The sequence below is a fragment of the Coloeus monedula genome, assembly GCF_965178545.1.
Source record: "Coloeus monedula genome assembly, chromosome: 4".
NCBI lineage: Eukaryota > Metazoa > Chordata > Aves > Passeriformes > Corvidae > Coloeus > Coloeus monedula.
Window position 1 is genome coordinate 56633728 of NC_138784.1, and position 20800 is coordinate 56654527.

At 37.3% G+C, this 20800-nt stretch overlaps 1 protein-coding gene across 1 annotated transcript in view; it reads left to right on the plus strand.

Annotated features, from left to right (window-relative positions):
• MAPK11 (mitogen-activated protein kinase 11) overlaps positions 1–19076 on the plus strand; it is a gene marked incomplete at both ends in the record, with an annotated part of 31070 nt that extends 11994 nt beyond the window's left edge. Inside the window, 11 exons of the mRNA XM_082280778.1 lie at positions 1112–1241; positions 2620–2678; positions 3775–3886; positions 6085–6114; positions 6247–6294; positions 8617–8731; positions 8855–8926; positions 10529–10608; positions 14762–14840; positions 16196–16369; positions 19003–19076. Coding sequence (XP_082136904.1) covers positions 1112–1241; positions 2620–2678; positions 3775–3886; positions 6085–6114; positions 6247–6294; positions 8617–8731; positions 8855–8926; positions 10529–10608; positions 14762–14840; positions 16196–16369; positions 19003–19076 — 973 coding nt within the window. The remainder of the gene's footprint in view (positions 1–1111; positions 1242–2619; positions 2679–3774; positions 3887–6084; positions 6115–6246; positions 6295–8616; positions 8732–8854; positions 8927–10528; positions 10609–14761; positions 14841–16195; positions 16370–19002) is intronic.
• Positions 19077–20800: the final 1724 nt, after the last annotated feature.

Below are 20800 nucleotides of genomic sequence, written 5' to 3' on the forward strand. Positions count from 1 at the left end.
TTAGTTTGGGAGCTACTCCAGGCGCGATCAATGTTTTTTGTCTCTAGCAGGTGTGTCCTACAACAATTTGTAGGAGTGTTTAAAACACTGTGCAGAAGTTAATAGCATTTGATGTGACTGATGACTGTTGTCATTCTACTCTTTGCATTTTTCATGTTGTCTAATTTTTGTGTTTGTAACTCCAAAAAAGTTCTGTAAGATAAATGTGTCAGAAGGCTCTTGACCTGTTAGTACTCTCTAGCAAGTACAGATAGTGTTATCCACACTTCAAACTGAGAATTTCCAGGTATTTTAATTGAATACAATTACTTGATAGTTAACAGTAACAATTGAAAGAAACTTTTTTCTTCGTAAGAGGAGGAAACAAATAGAATCTTTTTATAATTGTACTATGTAGTGTCATGAAGTAATACATACTGGGATCATTTTTATTCCTGCGCTGCATATCAGACATCAGTTATTTGTGGCTTGGGCTTGTCATGTCTTTCTAATGCCCAAAAAGAGTGGGTCTCCCTCGCTTGCAAATATTGACTTGTGTATTTAGTGTCCTAAATATAGAGTATAAGATGTGCCCATTGTTCACTTGCTGGGAAAGGCATGGCCTTGGTTATATCAACATCCTAATTTGATACCAGTTTGGGGACATTATCGTCTAGCAAGCTAATGTTACATAATAATTAACATTCATAGACACAAAGGCAGTGTTCCTCTAATTAGTAAAGGTTCCAATTTGCTCAGTAAGAACAAACTTCAGTTTGAATCCCCATATTCCCTACAAGCCTTGCCTTGGAGCTGGAGGCTGGAGCTGCACTAATGGAGCTAATTGTCTGGTTACTTTTCCTGCCATTTGGGGAAAGGGTTGCCTGGGGATGAATTCTGAACAGTACCATAAGCATCAGTAATTTGCTGGATGGAAAACAAGGGACCTGAGTTCAAACACTCAGGAGTTACTTCTGACTGGCTCCCTGGTTGCAGTCCCTGAGTAGAAGGTGAAAGAGGGTACAGGAAGAGGTAAGAGCCCTCAAGAGAGTACAGGTTCCTTCAGTGAACTGGTTGAGTGCTTTGCTGTAGAACATCCCATCAATGTGGACTTTTTCTTTCCCTCTTCCAGCTCAGCTTATGATACCAAAACAAGACAGAAGGTGGCAGTGAAAAAGCTTTCAAGACCTTTTCAATCACTTATCCATGCCCGGAGGACCTACCGAGAGCTTCGGTTGCTTAAGCACATGAAGCATGAGAACGTAAGTAGAGAGTGGGTTCTTTCCTTTTGGATTTCCATTACAAAAGTTTACAAGATAGGCTTAATTTCAGTTAGGTACAATCTTTTTCAAAAAGTACATGCAACTGTCTATGATGCCTTTTCCTGGTCTTAAAATCAAGAGTCAAACACGGTTAGAAGGTGAAAAGGGATTTTTACCTTGGTATTTATTTTAAGGATCCTTAGGTGCACACATCCAGGTCAAATGCACTGAAATGCACCCTGCCAAATGCACACCCCAAAAGATCTGGTATAACATTATAGGTCTTACTAATTAGCATATGTATCAAAAATTCCCCAATGAGAAGCTTGAATGGGCCCCCCTCCCCAAGGAGCCTTCCCCTGGATGGTTCTATCTTAGTTTACAGAATGTGTTCTGGAGAGGACCTTGGGGTCTGGGGCACACTAACCCCTACCTACGAAGCTTCTCAAGTGTTTAGCCTCCTAGCTTGACAAGCAAGTCCAAGAATGTAGGCAAAAAGCACTAAGAATACAGAAGTTGTAACAAGGTGTAACAGGGGTATAAAAGAAAAAGCAAAAAATCTTCATGGCATCATCTAGCTACCCAAGATACCTGGACCTAGCCATCTTAGGTGTAGTCACTGGACTTCAGAAACTTTCAGTGACAGGCTGCATTTTTATTTTAAAAATACCTAATTAAATCTTGAACATGAGGTTAATGAAACTCAAAACAAGTCATCCTACTCTTCTCTAACTAAAGTAATAAAAGTGTTCTATTCACTACTGTTGAAACATCAGCCCAGGAAAAAAACCCCACACCTCAAACTTGCTTTTGCTGTATTTGGATTCTGTTGAGAAGTTAAGGGAAGATTAGTCTCATTGCAATTGACAACAGTGTAATAGTTAAATGAAAGACAGTAGACCTTGAGACCCCACATAAATGAGTACCGGTCTAAGTTTATGTGGTAAACAGTTGATTTCAGTGGAGCATCCACTTGCTTAAAGGTAGCTTGATGACTTGAAGCCTGAATAAAATACAGTTGATTGAAAAGTATCCTGGAGAAAGGATAAAAAAGTTAACGAAAACAGACCAAGAAAACTCATGAAAATGTGCATAATCTACAGTATAACTGTTGTATAAGGCATGTGTCAGCTTTTCTGTAATGACACATTACTTCTGCCTTTATTTGTTTTTACTCTTTGTAATTAAGATTGTAATTAAGACGGCTGAGGTGATACCTTTATAGACCACCTATTTTATCATTTTTCAGTATGACCATGTGTCATGTTTTTGTAAGTTTCATCCCAAAAATGCTGAGCACTGTCAGTACAAATTCCATGTTGCTTTACAGGTTTGTAAAAATAAAATGTCACTTCCTTCGCCTTCTTTCACATGACAGGTTATAGGACTGCTAGATGTTTTTACACCTGCAACGTCAATAGAAAACTTTAATGAAGTGTAAGTAAAATTTTTTAAATCATTCTGACTAGTTACTAAGTAATTTAATACCATTCTGGTTTTAAAAAGGAAGACCATACATTTCTAAGAGACTTCCAGCCACAGTCAGCTTTGTAAAAATCTTTTTTCAACTTTCCCACAAAAGAGGAGGCAGGGAGATGGGCCTCATTTTTGTACTTTTCTAAATGATAATTTAAATTATTTAAATTAGATTAAAGTTATACAGTAAATGATTTAATGTTGCATAAATGCCAACAAACTTTAAACTTTTCCAGTTCAATTGTGTGTTTATAACCTGTAGATTATTTTTTCATTGATAGATGGTAGAGTTCAGGGATGTAGGAAAGTATTCTGTTAGTTAACTGAGACAAGGTAAATTTAGGCTAGGGTCTTGGCTAACCTAAAACTAGGTATATTTTGGTGTGACTCAAGCATACAATTTATGCTGAGTTCCTTTTGGTTTACATAATTGTACAAGCACTTAGGTAAACAATTTAGCAGAAGAAGTAATAATTAATATGTTTTTGTCTCCATGGAAATTAGTGACCAAACCCCTTTGACTCTGGGGCAAAATTACACAAATGGGAATGGGTATGAGAGATGCATACTTTTGCCCCAGCAGTGTATTTGGAAAAGAATCAATGTTTCTGCAAAATTTGTCAAAAAATAAAACTTCCAGTGGGAACAGGGAGGGAAGTTACACAAAACACTCTTTATTTCTACCACTCTAATATTACCCTCCATCGTCCGATATTCCAGGGCCTTGCAGGTCCTATAGTTTTGGTGCCTCAGGCTGCCACTTTGGTGTTGGGTGAGGCTTCCTCTTCATCAAAAAATATGTTGCATGTATCACTGCTGTAGTGTGTCATGGAGAAAACAGAGATAAAAGATTCTAATATACTGTAAGGACTTTTCTTTTTCATTATATTAAGTCTCATACCAGTGATTGCATTATTAGAGCTCATGGCTGATTTAAAGGATATAAAATGTGTTACTTGACAGTGGAAAAGGAACCTACATGGCCTGTGTAGATACTTTTCTAGAAGATTTATGTTCTGCCATTCTGTGGTTTTTTCTCACTGTTTTACTCTCACAGATATCTTGTGACAAATTTAATGGGTGCTGACCTGAATAACATTGTGAAGTGCCAGAAGTTAACAGACGATCATATACAGTTTCTCATCTATCAGTTACTTCGAGGTCTTAAGGTACTGTCTGGGTCCAGGAATCTAAATGTTGTAGTAATGAGTCAGCAATCTAAATCTTGTAGTAAGGACTGGTTGGTTGCAATGAGAGTACTTAAACACTTTTTTTTTAATATCTTAAAAGTGCACAAATAGCAGCAATAATTTCAGAAGTTATCAGGTAATTTTCTAACCAGAAATAAACCCCCAAGCCTACCAATGTTTACATGCACAATACATGTGATACTCCCCTTGAACATTAACTTTAGATCAGTGTCTATTTCAGGTCCTACTGCAGGACAATAATATGCTATATAATGTTTAAAAAATTCTGAAGAATGTGAAATGGATAAAGAACAATATGGAAAGTAACTCACATTTGTGCTTTGAAAGACATGAGCCACTTTGGAAAACCACAGTCCTGATTTTTGTAGAGAGTGTCACATGGGTGAAGAGATAACCAAATTAGTTGGGTCCCTTGTGAAATGTCTAGAAGCAGAAATTTATCCCAGCAATGTACAATGCTGCACACAGTCACTTAGGATTTACTCTGCCTGTGAAGTCATTGTTTCCTTCAATCATACCAGTTAAAATTTATACTCTTAAATAACACAGGCGATGGGCAATGAATCTACAGCAAAATTTTCTTCCAAAAGAATCAAAATATGTGTCATTTTGCTGATGTTTAACATACAAGTGTCTATAAACAGGGGAAGGTGGAGGTAATGCTTCCCATTACTAGGTGCTAAGCTTTTTCTCAGACCAGTATGGATTTTCCCAAGATGCAAGCAAACAGAAAAGAGAGGTCAGCAGCTTTACTAGCTAACTTAACAGTAATTGATATTTTAGGCACAGAAAATAATTATGTTTGAAAGCAAGCCATGGTAAATACTGGCTCTGAAATATACTTACTACATGATTTTCAGCAAGTTACCTTGTGCCTGAGACAGTAATTCTTATTCATGCATGCAGATTCCATCACTTTAAGTACAGATTTTAGTGAATAAAAATTGCAAAACTGAGCCCTTAATTGCTTTGTCTCATTTACGTGAGTTAATAGCTTGGTTAGGAAGATGGATTCTGGCATTAATTATCCTCCTTGTGGTTTTGAATATAAGTCTATGTTGTGTCAAAGCTAAATAATAGTAAGAACTGTGCTCTAAGTGAATATTAATTTCAGAAATGCACTCAGGTGCATTTCTGGCTCTGTTTGAAAGGGGAGGGGTTGCTGGTGGCTCCTCTCTTCTGGAATTGAAATTCTTATGTCTCATTAGTCAAAGAACATTTGATCATGTATATGACTGCTTGGTGGCACCGGGAGGGGCTCCTGTGGTTGTCTCAGCAGAGCAGGGACACAGCTCCTGTTGCAAGCAGTTTCCTGTTCATTCAGCTGCTTACAGCTGCTGTGAGGAGCACTGAGAGGTGACCCTGCCTTCTGGTAAACATGAAGAATGCCCTTGTGTTCTCTTTGGGTTTTCCCAATTGCTGTACAGGTTTTGTGTATAATTCCTTCTCCTAAAAAAGGTGGAATCACCTCTAGAGAATAGAAGGTTTCCAAGGTGTGGCCGATCCTGGTTGATAAGATCATAGGTAAACTTGCTGTTAATCCTAACTAGAGAACAATAGGCAATGACAGAGTAAGCTTTTCTCAGTTTTTGATTTTAAATGTTTTATGTAAAATAGCAGAGACACGAAATAGCCACTGAAATACTGCTTTGAAAGTGGACCTGCAGTAATGCTGTGGGTATTTTAGGTGGGTATTTTGGTCACTAACCTGTCCCAGACTGCAAGTGTGGCTGCTTTCATCCACATCAGTGTTCACAGTATGGGAAGGTAACTTACATCACATAGGAGTCAGCCATGCTGCTCCCTAGGCCACTGATTGCACTAGCCACTAGCTGATCAACATGGACATCCAAGGAAGGCTGGAACAAATTCCAAATTGGTAGGAGACTTTAAACAGAAGAATCACTGTGAGTGCTGCCTTTCATGGTAGAATCTAGTCTTCATGGTTACCTTTCTTGAAATATCCAGTTCTGGATAAGACAAAACAGGGAGGTTTTGATGTTTGACATACCTCTGAAAACATGGGATGACGTAAGTATTTTCTGTTTATAAAACAGTCAGTCTCAGAAGCAAATAATAAGACAAGTGGCTTTGACCTCCTTCACCTCTAACTTCAAATTTTACCTTTTTTTTTTTTTTTTTTTTTTTCTTCACAGTATATTCACTCAGCTGGAATCATCCATCGGGTGAGTTCAGTCTTTGAGGTAATAAAAATGAATGTAGTGTGTCCCTCTGTGCATCAAATGTGTTGCTAAGACATAGTTACAATATATTTTAAAAGGTTGAAATAGTACTTGACTCTCTGTGTTCTGCTACAGGACCTGAAGCCCAGTAACCTAGCCGTAAATGAAGACTGTGAATTGAGGGTAGGTATCATGCTGTCGTAGCAAAGAGTGTTGTGAAAACTCTCAAGATGACAGTTTCCTAAAAAAACATTAGTTACCATTTTTATGTCTCATTCCATTCATTTCAACTGTTTGCTACTTGCTCATTTCTGTGAACATGTGTTTTCTCCCAAATGTTAATTTAGTATGAATGCAAATATCTTTGCAAAATCCCTCTGTACCGCACAGATGGTACATAGATAATAGTTTGGCCCCTGTGTGAGTACTTAATGGAGTTTATCTTGAGAGTCTGACCTGTGATATGTATCTGCATCAGCCATGTATAGGTGAAGCCTTGTAACAACTTTCATTTTTGTGTCTATAGAACATACAAGCTAAATTAAATAATGACGGCAAAAAATATATCATTATTACCAGTTACAGGCAGTAAGCCAAACAAACAAACAAATAAAACTCAACCAACCAAAAAGAATCCTGTAATCCTTGTTTCTCAAATGTTATTTTGATGTACACATCTATATAAATACATCTCTTGGTGTATCTGTGTGATATGATACTAGATAATAAGTATGAGACTCTGGAGAAGGAAGAGATGTCTTGTAGCTTTCTAAGCCTTTAAGCTTAAGAATGAGAAGTTAAACATTTCTCCATGACAGCCAGAAACATCTTTATTCCTGTTTCTAAGACTCTGATGTAATCACTTTATTCCAGCTGCAAAGGATTTAAGAAAAGACTCCAAATACTACAAGATCAGCAAAAAATCACAGTAATGAATAAGAGCAGTGCAGTTAGGTTCTTGCACTAATCCGGATCTGTGGTGAGAAACTGTAGTTCCTGTTTGATTTAGTGACACTTGCAGATGCTCAGCAAGTTTCATGATTATCTCTTTAATGTCTTCATGCATGTATGTTCAGCATCTGTGGAATTTTGTGGGTCATCTGTGTTTGATCATGTACTCTAAAATGTGTACTATATTTTTGTACTGTAAGTAAAGGAGACTTTTACTGGTTTTTTTATATTATTATGAAATCTGTGCACCTCTCTGTCTAGCATTGGTTACTCTGCTTTCTGCTTTGTTTATATTTATAGCTTTACTTCCTCAAAGTATTTTCAACAGAACAAACTAGTGGATATTTCCAAGTACTAACAAAAAGGAAATAGAAGCAAAGAGAAGGAAAGTGTGTGTGTGCATATATTTGATAGAAGGGATCAGCTGTTAAGGAAAAATATTGCTAAAACCCTTATAAAAATAAGGGCACGTTTGAGTTTCATGCCATTATTTGTGCCTTGTTTGCCTCATGCATTTTTTGTCACTTACTTAAGAAATAAATTATGCTTTTAAACAATATTGGAAGTAAAGATGTTAATTATTTATATCTTAATATTTTTCTTCAGGCTTTGTGTATCTTTTAATTGGATTATAACTGAAGAATTTTGAATTACACTCTTGAAATTTTCTTATTCCCTATGAAAAGGATTAGCCATCAGCTTAATAAATAATCCTGGATCTCATCACAGGAGATACTCAATGATCTTATTCACACTTCTATGTGAAGAGATGATTAACAGCACTGAGGCTCAGATGGTACCCTTTCACAGCAGTCTCTCTTAGAGCTAGGGTCCATAACTGGTGGGACATAGAGTAACCAGAAAACAGAATAGAAAGCAAAGAAATGAGCTGGGAAAATTCAATTGAAGTAACTTCTCGTCAGTGTAAACTTAGCAAGGGAAAGCATCTGGAGGGGAACACTTTGCAATCAAGCCTCTGTGTACATAAACAGAGCTCCTTTGTTTGTTTTGGTGGGCAAGTTCTATTGAAAACAAATGGGGTGTGATTTACATTTACATTGTTACACAGGATATACATTTCTCTCCTAGTGGCATCGGGATAATGTGTGACTTGAGTAAATGCTTGGACGTAAGAAAATTAGACAACAGAAATTCTGCAGATTTGTGATCAGCTCGTTTGGTCTTTAAATGGCCACTGGCACTTGCTGTTGGCGTTTTACACAAATACTCCCAGTTGATAATAATATTTCATTTTTTTATAGCAAGAGTGTTTATTTTTAGTAAATGAATGTCAGTGGAAAATTGAACTCATATAAAGTCTGCCTTGGAGAACAAAGCGCCAGGTTCATTGCAGTGGAAATATCTTTATGCAGCACCAGAGGCTGCAGGGATACAGCAGGAAGAGCAGATGAGCTCCTCTGCAGAGTGCTGCTGTTTTACTTCACCAAGAGTGAGGAACTATGGAAAACTCAGAAATGAGTAATGGGAAAATCAGGACCTATAATAAAAGTGAAAGGGGATTTTTTAAATTACTATTTTATTTTTATTCTGTAGATTTTAGACTTTGGTTTAGCTCGTCAAACTGATGATGAAATGACTGGATATGTTGCAACAAGATGGTACAGAGCTCCAGAAATTATGTTAAACTGGATGCACTACAATCAAACAGGTAAACTGAGAAGACTTGTATTTTGCTACAGCTGGATTTAGTGATAGTTTTAAACCAAGAAGCAGCTGTGTTTAAGGATCTCTTTGATTCATTTGGCACATTTCTGTCTCTGTTTTTTGGCAGTTGACATATGGTCGGTTGGATGTATCATGGCAGAGCTATTGAAAGGAAAGGCTCTATTTCCAGGAAATGATTGTATCCTTAATATAAAACTTAAAAAACAACTATAAAAATACTGTCTAACTCTTCCTTTTTTTTCCTAAAGACTTGAGTGTTTCTATGGACATGTTTTCAAAGTAACAAACTTGTAAAAGAGTAAACAATTTGCTAATCTTTCAGTTCAGTGTGTATGACGACTGAATATGAGACCCACTGGTAGGATAAAAACCACTAACAGATGTTCCTAAACAACAAAAAGTTACTTTATTCTTTTTTATCTGTATTTAAAAAATAACCTAGTTACAACAGCGTAGATTTCTTCCATGTGTGGATCTTACTGAAATAACAGACTAATACTGAAGCTGAGTAAAGGCACATTTTTTCATCAGCTAATACAATTTTAAAAAACAGAACTGCTTTTAGGCTGGAAGTTCCAAACATGCAAATGAGTTAACTTTTAAATAATAAGTGAATTAATAGGCTTATTGTGTCCTGTTATATTAAAAAAAGCCAGTAGTTCCAGAAATGCCACAGGAGCAACAAAGCCCTCTTTTCTGCAGCACTGTGCTGTGGTCCCTGATGGAGCATCAGGGATTTCCAGTGGCGTTTCCTGTGCTGGCAGGAGCAGAAAAAAGATATTGCTGAGGAGAGCAGTAAAATAATAAAAGAAAACGGAAGAAAAACTCATAATAAGGAGTAAGGAAACAACTGCATCAAGGAGGAAAGCTTTTATTATGAGAAACAAAAGCACATTCTTTCGTACTGAATATTGGCATTTCTTGCTACTCCGAAACCCCTCAAAAAGCAAATACTTCTGCTAGTACTAAGCTGTTGCTGGGTGCAAAACCTCATGACATTAGAATTGCCTGAAATAATCTTAAGAGAGCTGGGACCAAGTCTCCCCACTGGCCTTTCTATTGTGCTCAGCATCATTAGCCTTTATTGTAACCACAGGCAGCCTCCAGGTGTTCATCAGTGGGAGATGACTGTCCTGAGACTGTTTGATTACATGATATGTGGTATTTGAAAAAATCAGTATATCTAGTTTGCAAGAAATAAGATTTTTTTCGTTGTTATAAAATATTGTCTACAATTATATTATTATATCAATTTAAATATAGCTGTAAAATAATCTAGAGTGTTTATGAAAAATGTAATATACTTCACAGGTCCTGTATGACAATGAAAAATTAACATTTTCAAGATTTTTAATCTTGAGACCTATATAAAACAGATTTTTAAAGGTACCAAATGAGAACTTTTCATTTGCCAGTCTTTAGATTAGTAATCTAGCCCTATGAGCTGTATGTTATATTAGACTGATCTTCAGAAATCCCTCAGATTGCTGAAACATAGATGTGCTATTAAGATTAAGCTTAAGAATGTATTAGATTGGGAACTAGGACAGAAAAGCAATATTTTTCATGCAGCTGACATACCTGACAAGTTCATATAGTACAGAAGAGAATTTCATACTCCAGGACTAGGCTTTAGCAGATATGAATTATATCCTTCCATGGGCTATGGTGGCATTGTCTTGCTGAATAGTTTTAAACATCTTCGTTACGTGCATGGAAGCTCATTAATTGTCTAAACCCAGAAGGATCGTGTGCTCTTTATTTCCCTGAAATAATGCAGATATCGATCAACTAAAGAGAATAATGGAAGTTGTGGGCACACCCAGTTCAGAACTTCTGAAGAAGATATCATCAGAACATGTGAGTTCACAGCTTCAGTCAGTTAACTGACTTTCTGTCATTGTTTCTCTAATTGGCATAGTGTCACTGGCTATGTTACACAGACACTCTGATTTGGAAATGAGCAAATACCTTTAAATTATCTCTGTTTTTTGCTGCTAGAATGACACCATTCAAAAAATAGGCTTTTGGAGGCATCCAAATGCCTTGACTGTCACCTGGAAAAATTTTGATACTTGTTCTCATGTACTGAGTTTTTGCAAAGAGTTAAGAAATTAGTCCTGATGATCTTTTAAATTGCTGTTATTCTTATAATTTAAAAAATGCTAACTGGTGCTCAGCTCAGAGCATTATATTGTTGCTGTTAAATCTGATGTCTCTGTAATTTGTATGCTTTCCATTGTTGTAAAGTTTCTAAACAGAGATATATCCGAATCAAGTAATACGTGTTCTGCATGAGTACTCTCTTTATATCCCTTATTTGAAAATTGTATTTATTCATCTCTCTAAATGCTTCCATGAGGTCCACTTGTTAATATTTGTAATTAAGAGTGGGCTTTTTAACTTTCTATGTGATGTCTTTAAAATAGTAATCTAGTAAATGAACAATTTCCACTTAATTTCTCTGGTAAAATTATACTTAAAAGATTCATTGTAAGCAATAATGGTGGATAGCCAGCTGAGGAATGAGATGTAGTATTGTTTGATAAGGGCAGGTGATGGGCACAGTGTCAGAGTTCAGATAAACAACAGCACACAGATACCTCCTGAGCTGCAGCTGTTTTCTTAAATCTTTCCTGTATACACCTCAGACTAATACTAAAGGCTATTTCTCAGCTTGTGTATATATTGATGGGTTTCCTTTGACGTTCCTAATGAATACAGTAGCAGGTCAAGTACGCAGGAGTAGCAGGAGAGGCAGAACAACCCTGTATTTCTGGAAGGTACGAGCATAATGAAACCCCATCATCACAGGCCAATCACAGTCCCAGAGCTTTTGGGTACCCAGCACCTGGGAATGGCTGGGGCAGGAGGCTAACTAAGCATCCATCCTTTTGCCAGGGACTACATCAACCAACAAATCTCAGACTGTGCTATCCTAAGCATAGGTCCTTGTATAGTCTCATAGGGCCTTTTGTAGCCTTTATGTTTTATTAAGATCCTACAGGTTTTGCTGTAACACATTCTCAGTAGCGTATACAAATGTGTTATTTACCCACAACTAGTGAGATTTCTGACTGTGAGATTAACACCTTAAATACTTACTGGAAATAGTATCTGCTTTGTTCTTTTAATTTCTTTGTTTCAGAGTATACCTCAGTGAGCTACAGGAATCCTGAAACTGTTTTATTTGGGCTAATTATTCCTTTAGAGCAGAGGCAGAACACAAAAACCAGGTTAATGAACAGGTCACCTCTGGGCTGCTGCTGCCTGATTAGGGGAACAATGTCAAAGGAGATGCATACCTTGCTTGGAGATAATTGCCAGTTGCAGGGGAGTTCCTTCATTTTGGTTCTACTTTACCATGTAGTTTGGCCTTATTGTTTAGGTATTTCTTAATGCAGCTTGCAGCCATGGACAATTTTCAACATTCCTGTAACAGCAATGTCAGAGATTTGCTGAAATGCCAAGCCTATTTTTGGTTATAAGTAGAGGATTAAAGAATTGGAAATGAAAAGATCAACCTCATTGGATGTTCCAGCACAAGTTACTGAGGTGTCAGTTTTTCATGTTAATAGGAGTTTAAATGGTAATTGCATTTCAGAATAATTTAAACACTGGGATTCTCTTGGTTGGGTTTCTGTGGTGAGTATATAAGTGGAGGGGACAGGCTGGTAAGTGCACTTTGTTAGGTCTGTGTTGTTTTCAAAGGATTTCTGGGCGAGGTTGGACATAATTTTCACTGCATCTTGTTCAATCATGTTAGGATTAGTTGTTGATTAATGATTAGTTGTTGATTAGATGTTGATAGGTGCCCATACAGAAACAAATAATCAATAAATCCACAGATGTTTGTTACCAGATAAATCTACCTCATTTTTTTCCCCTAGTCCATAGCTTCCATGAAAGAACATATGATAGCTCTCTTTTGCTCTTTTGTTCTTATATATATATATGTGTGTGTATATATATACACATACATATGTGTATCTATATATATATGTCCTGGAAGACTTAACTCTCATAGGAGCTGCACACCCTGACCTTCTAGGAGGTGTTACCTGCCTTTATGAGCCTTAGGGGTATAAAAGCCTGTGTTTAACTAGTTTTTAAACTTCTCACTAGTTTTAACTTCTCTGCTTGACTGGCTACAGCTGTTCAGAAGAAATCATCCTTTTAAGAAAGCCTTGCTGTCTACCCCGATAATAAAAAGGGAAAATACTAATATCATTTTAACAGCTTGGGGACATACTACATAAAGGCTTTCTTCTTTTAGTAAGAAATGTGTCACTAATGGCAGTCTAGAGTTTTGATAGAATATGCTTACATCTTAGAAAAAGCAGAAAAAAGAAATATATCTGCCTCATTAAACTAGAACACATCTTGAAAGGAGGCTGTGTTATGTAATGATTTAACATCATTTATATCAATTCATTAATGCTGCAGAAATTAAGATGAAAGAACAATGTTGGGAACAGGATCAGTTTCCCAAGTGCAGTCGCAGGATTGCACCGATAATAATGTCATAGTATTTTATAGTCACTTTGTGACAGTGCAGAAGATAACTCCATATTTCTCATTCTGATATCTCTCTTGGAGTCATAGAGCTGCTTAGTACGAAGCACTTTATTTCCTTTGCTGTTTTCCATAGGCCAAGGATGCTTAGTTAGCCTTCTGCAGGTAGTCTCCTTCTAACAGGACTGCTAAATGTGGAGAGACATCTGTGTAACACAAACACGTTTTAAAAGGGTTCGGGTTTGTCCAAAGACCACCTGGGGTTTTTTATGGATTTAGGGAGTAGCCATTTGCTTCTTTTTTGACAGTTGCTTTTCAGAATTTCCTGTTGTGTCTGATCCCAGTATTCAATCTCTTCTTTTGCCAACCTATCTACCTCAGCCTAAAAATTCGTCGCTCGTGTAATGTCAGGCTGACATTTGTGGATCCTATATCCGGGCAGGCTTTTGCTAGATGAGTTTGTATGGCAGCCGGTGTGGGGTGAGTAGCTCTGACCGAGGAAACTGTGACCAGTCCGGAGAGATGGTCCCGAAAGGAATCACCTTCCCGAGGCCCGGTGTCTTCCCTCAGCTGCTGGCAGGAGGGCCCTTGCAGAGGCTGTCAGCTCTTTAGTGATATCAGCTCGTGATTCCAGCTCAGCTCTGCAGGGCAGCCTCCAGGCCAGACCAGGGAGAGAGAGACGAGAGGCCCGTGTAGCTGTTCCGCACGAGGGAGCTTTATTAGTCCCTACTCCAGCGAAGGGGAGGCCAGGGACAGGCATCTCTCTGCCCTTTATAGGGATACAGGGGGTGGGTATCAGAGGGTAAAGGCCAATGGGTTACAAAGGATCTGCATAGGGTCTCCCAGAGGATTCTGGGTTTGTTTTCTTCTCGCCATAACAAAAGTAGCTCCCTTTCCAGGGGAGTTCTGCTGGGAGGTTTAGGCACTCTCCTTATCTCAGCAGACATCCCTCCAGGGCGGGGGCTGGGTGTACCCCACAAGTTTGGATGAACTTTTCACAGCCACAGTGAAAAGGCAAGCTCTAAATTCTGTTAAACATCTGGAAATCTGTTCCTATGGAGTATCAGAATTTGTTTTTTGTTTAGTGAAGCTACGTCTCACCAGAGAAGAGAGAGGAGGGAAGGCTGCAGATTGAATTATACCACTTTGCTGAGGGTAACTGAAGGATGATTTAGGCTGCAGTTTCTGATTGAACATTACATGCATGTGTTCCCTAGGGATATACTGCAATAAACCAGTAAGCACAGGGCAAAACTAAAGTGCTAACACAAAAGCCTTAGACCAAAATACACCTGCTTAAAACTCTCTTGCTTATTATTATACTCCAGTATACAGGAGTGAGTGTTTGAAACAAAGTCATACCTTGAGGTTTTATGTAAAGAGGATTTCCCATGTACAAGAAACATAAAAAATATGTCTGGTTTTTTAGAGCTGATGTGGTTACTGTTGAGCAAAATTTAACCCTCTGGATGTGGTATGTATATTGACTTATTTCTAGGCAAGAAAATACATCGAATCTCTTCCACATATGCCTCAACAGGATTTGAAAGCAGTGTTTCGTGGTGCCAATCCATTAGGTAAGAAAGTCAGACTGACAGATAAAATTTTTCACTAACATATGAACTCCTTGAGTTCCTTGCTGTATGATCCCATATAATAATAATCAGACCAGTGAAAAGAGCTTTGCTTAACCTTTCATCCTGAAACTGTTTTCCCTTCATGAAGCCTGTGTCTTTTTGTTTCTGGTGGAAATTACAGGAACCTCCTAAAGGGAAATGGTCCATGGATGAAAAGCAAAAGCCAGCTATACATAGCAGAAATAAATAAAAATATCAAGGGGTCTAGATTAGAGACATCACTTCTGGCTCAAGAAGGCCATGAGCTGTAAATTGCTGGCAAGTAGAAGAATATACCAGGAAGTATAGCTGTTTGAATGACCCTTTTGAGTATTATTTCCTGGGAATATATGAGCCATTGTTGGACACAGGATACTGGGCTAAGGCAGACCTTTGATCTGATCCTCTACAATTGTTTTTCTGTCTAATCAAATGGTTCTGCCTGTGCAAAAGAGGTGTTTCTGTGAACTTCTTGTGACATGACAAAGGAGACACTTGAGTCATCAGAATCATCTCATTGCAGTACCTGGTTAGTTCCATCAAGTGTACATTATAGGGAAGTATTGTGAGTTAAATTGCTTTGAATTCATTTTGTGGTTTAATACCAATTTTATTCTTACAAATACAAGTCGTTTGGAATGCTTTCGTATTAAAAAATTGGATTTATTTACCTGAAGTACATGAGAGCATGCTACATATTAATAGCATAAAGGCAAATTAATGCCAATACTTATATGAAAGCAGTAAAAAAAGTAGCATTTTAAATAGTTATGATAAAATTCCATAAAAAATTAATTTCAGCCATACAAGTATCTCTCATTTCTAGTATACTTCAAATGTCAACTTCAAACATATTTTGTTTATGCTGGGTCCTGTGAAGTTGCTTCGGGGTTTTCATCTGATCATTTCATTGGTGCAGCTTATTAGAAGTGTAATCCCACATTTTATTCACAAGTTACTTAGCTTGGTCCCAATCAGTGCAAACTCAAGCACATGATGCACAACACAGGGTATTACCTTACAAGTACACATGGATCTGTTTAGAAATAAGTCCTTGGATATCTGAAGAGGTCAATCAGATCTCAAATCAACTGTAGTGAACCTTTGTGCATGCCACAAGCAAAACAGAAGCTTCCTCCAGCTCTCTTTTGTACTCACAGTACAAAATCTTCAAAACTTACTTGTTATGTTGTCTAAATTTTGTCAGTAATATTAGTTTAAGGTGAGTGAGAATAGGTTGTGTGTAAACAGTTGCCTTTTCTTTTTTTTCCTCATGGTCTCTCTGGCTTTGGACCGTGTTTCTCTTTTTCCCTTAGCTGTAGATCTGCTTGAGCAGATGCTGATATTGGACAGCGATAAAAGGATCACTGCCTCGGCAGCACTCGCGCATCCCTACTTTGTTCAGTACCACGATCCGGATGATGAGCCTGAGGCCGAGCTGTATGACGAGTCCATAGAGAACAAGGAGCGAACCGTAGATGAATGGAAAGGTATCAGAATTGCATGCAGTAGTGAACACATGTAGCAGAAGAAAGCCTTACTTTAATAACAGTTTCCCTCCACTGCTAGCCAGAGGAATTTGAACTTTTAAGCCTCAGGCAAACACAGTAAGTTCATATGTGTGCTCGTGGGAGTGAACGGGTAGAAAGGCTTATGTTTCCTCTCTGGATTTTGCCCACACCCCCCATTCTGTCATCTCCTTACTAGTTTCCCTGTACCAGTAAAAGCTTAACTAAAAGTTTATGCTAGTTACCAGGTAATCACACACTCTGTTTTGCTTTTAGCTTTCTAGGTCAGATCCCCAGCTGAAGTAACTGTCCTGGGGCAAATGACACTACTTGGGATTCTGGTCTAGCTCTGTTCAGAATCAAAAAGTAGTATTATCCACATAGATGTGTATTTTGTTAACATGTCTTTAGACATCAAAGGAATTGGGATTCCAATACCATGCTATTGGTCCTGTTTGAAATGATAGTTGATGATTTTACTTGGGAGTGACACCGCAAAACCCTTCTTTGATAAATACTGCAACAACCTTCCATGCTTGCAACATGATCATATTGCACTGCAGTATCACGGAAGTAAGGTGGCTCAACATTAAACTGCAAGTACACTGAAAAGTACAGTCCAATCTCATCACTGTCTAATGAGGACATAAAATTCTAAAAATTCCTTACTAGAGATTTTAAATTTAGAATAATGTTGTAGAAAACTGATTGTTTCTGTTTATCAATAAAGACTTTCCTTGGCTTAAGATGAAATATGTCTTCTATAAAATAAATGTTCTTTTGTTTCTATTTGCATTTTCTTTAACTTCTACTCTGAAAAGATTTGATAAAAATGTATTGTCATAGTGGTTAGGTTTATGATGAAAAATACTGACTTCTCATGGCTTCCTCATGCCCGTCCACTTGTGCCATGTTTTATCCAGGGCATTACAGGGGAGAAAGCAGACTGTTTACAGCAAATTTAACTTAAAGATAATAGTGGGGTCATGGCTCTCTCTACAATAAATCAACCTCCTAGAGCCCTGGAAATGCTTTTCTAGAAACTGTGTCTGTACAAACAAGGAGGATTGACTGGCATAGCTTACCCCTTACACATGCTCTCCTCTGCAGAACCTTGCAGCCTACAGCACCACCCATACATCATCTTTCTTGAGAGCTATGTTCATTTGCTGCTGTACTTAGGAGTGAATGATTTTTTTTCTGCTGCTTTTTCAGTTGCCCAAGTATTTAACAGGAAAGTTTAACAATTTCTGAGTCATGAAGCTGATTTCTCTTTGTGATGAAACTCCGTTGAAATTATTTCAGGAACAATCTTAGCTTAACATCTTAACACTTTCTAAACTGAAATGAGGACATGAAGGTGAATTCTCTTGGAAGGACAGTATCATATTATTTATCATTACATTTATCATGTATCATTTTTTACATAATTGACCTTGATGGAACTACAGGTCAATTTTGTTCTTTATTCAGGTTTAAAAAAAGGCCTGAGACAAAAATCTCAAAACTGGCACAGCTGGTTTGCTGCTTTTCCTTCTTCCTTCTGGTCATATTTTTATCTTGGGGAATAATTTTTTTTTATTTTTAAGTACAGCATGTGCCACTTTTAAGTAAGATGACATAAAATGTTTGTAGTGTTGATGAAATATTGACCCAATTTCTCAAGATGTTGGTGGCATGTTTCTGCTCTTTTTCTGTTCAAGTTAAAAATCAGTGGTGCCTGATCTCAAGGGACTGAGCACCAAAGTAAAATGAGATTTCAGACACTTCGTCTTATACATTATGCACTTCAGAGTTTTCTTGGCCTCCGTTGCACACTGCTGAGGCTTGCAGCCCAAGCTCATCGATTTCTTACTGACATGTTTAATCAGTTAGAAAATATTTCAAAATTTTAGAGGCTGAGAGTATGCTATTCAGAGTTATGTCCAAGGCAGAAAACAGGACATAACTGTTAGCATGAAAAGATAAAGGGTTATTCCCAAAGCAGGGTAAAATAGCAAGTAACCCATGTTTCTAGCTATTGATGAATATAGAACTTCTTGATGAAAGCTGTTACATGCTTCTAAGACAAAAAGAAAATTTTTTTCAGAGAACTGTAAAATTAAGTTAGCTACAGTAAAACATTTAAAAAACAAACCAAAACAAAAACCAGGATCCCAAGGCATTAGCACAGAATTGCAAATGATATATAATTGAAGGCAACTGACTGAGAGATGATAAAGAATGTTCTCCACAGTTAAAAGTGTACATTTAAAAACCTATGGAGGTACTTTTAAAGATTCCATTTTCCATTACATTTTGTCTTTTATTACATCATTTTGGCAAGTCATCTGACAGCATAATTGATGTTTTCATTTCAGGGCCCATGTGTTTTAGTAATGAGTTAAAGGGGACAGTCATGTTGTACAATAACAGTATTTGTGAGTCTGATTTGTAATCTGAGGTTAAGAGGAGGATTCCTAGTGAATTCAGTCTGGTTTTGGATCTGGATGCTCAAAAGGCTGGAAATACAAACTACGAGTCACATGTATCTGTAGAACTGTTTTGTCTGGAATATTTTTCTTCTGAAGAGAATATCACCTAATTCTTCTCTCTTCCTTACACCCCCTCTACAGAACTTACCTATGAGGAAGTGAATAGCTTTAAACCACCTGACTTAAAAATGGACAGCCTGGAGATAGAACAGTGAAGACAGGCAGCTCTGTCTTGCCTTGCTGCACTATGAAGACTGTTAAAATACAACCATACAATTTAACCTGTGGTCAGATGTAGATTTTACTATCCAAAGATGTTGGAGGAGATGTGGAAAAACAGATGCATTAAACAGAAGCCAGATGTTGTCTGTTGGGGGGGGGGGGAGTTTGCCTTGTAATATGAATGTAATTCCCAACTCACAAAGGGTGGTAAAGAACTGCTTCATTCTGACAAAATTATGCACTGAGTTCTGTCAAGCTGTGTGTTCTGCATGTTTCATTTTATCAGTTGTATTGCCAAAATAAAGGTGACCTTTTAAATTAATTTTTAAATTGTACATTTAAAGCATGAATGTATACAAACATAAACAAGAAGTCCATACAAGCAATCCTTTTTTTTTTTTTTTTTTTTTTTTTTTGTGGCATTTTATCTGTCTGTTTTCGTACTATTTATAGTTAGTGCCTTTAAGAAGAGGGGGCGTGGTAGTGAGATAGACAGAATATGCATATGTAGTCATATCTGTGGTGGTCTTACACATTTACTGGATGTCTCTCAAGCAATCTTAACACCAGTTGAAAGTCAGTAAAAATAAATCTTTCTCTTCTCTTGACATTCAAGTGTCTGTTCTCATTATTTTCTCCATGTATTTTTTAATCTGCACAACACCCATTTGTGAGACAATTTTACTTCCCGATGGTATTCCTAACGGTGCCACTTGCTGGACTGTTGGTGATTTTGCCTGGGTTTACAGGAAGGTGCCTTGAAGGTACTGTGGCAGAGTTCTGTAGACTTCTGCAAGCTTTAGCAAAGGCTGTCACAGATGGCAGTGCAGGAGTGCTCAGTTCAGTTCACAGCTTTGAATTAAATATTCCGCATTGTCTTATTTTCCTTTGCATAATCCTTGGGAAAGTGACTAATAATTGCCATTGGAAGACATGACAAAACAAGATTTAAGAATTCGACACATTCTCATTGGAGGGGGTTTTTTAAGCAAAATTTTAAAGGCTTTCCAACTCTGAAAAGTTGGAAAATTAAATAAAAAATTGCAGGATACACCAGATACTGAAATTTCTTAAAGAATTAAATGTGTCTGATTCCTCCATTGAATGCATAATACTGTGACAGGAACATCCTTTTTGGCACAAGGCCTCTTGTATTGTACTGGCTGTGTCTTTCTACACACTTGTGATTCACAGTTGTTCAGTGTTCATTTTTGTGTCTTGTTCTTGCTCTGTCAGAGTCTTATTTTGGAGGTGGCTTTTTATAATATTTAGGTTTTCTGAAACTTTTGTCATTGATATTCAATTGTATAGCTATTATATAAGGTAATGGATTCTACTGCATTTACTTTCCTCTGTATCTTTTCTATGTAAAAAGAAAGGCTTTTTCTTAATAAACAGATTTAAAAACAAAAAATCAAGAACTTTGATTTTTTCAGAAATAGAAATAGGCATTCCATCTAGAAAATATGCTTCTAATTCGTGGACTAAGTGATGGATTGTTTTGATAATGTTTTCCAGTTATTCAATACTTGCGTCAATAAATAGAGCCACTTGTATTCAAGTTTCCCCAGGGCATATTAATCTGAAAGTAAATGCCTGCATGGATTTCTTGCAACTCCTCTGAAGTGCTGTCAGCCATCATTACTTTGGCTGTGAAGCTGGATGAGGCCTGTAATGATCATGCAATGACTGAAATTCATGCTGACTAAAATAGGTG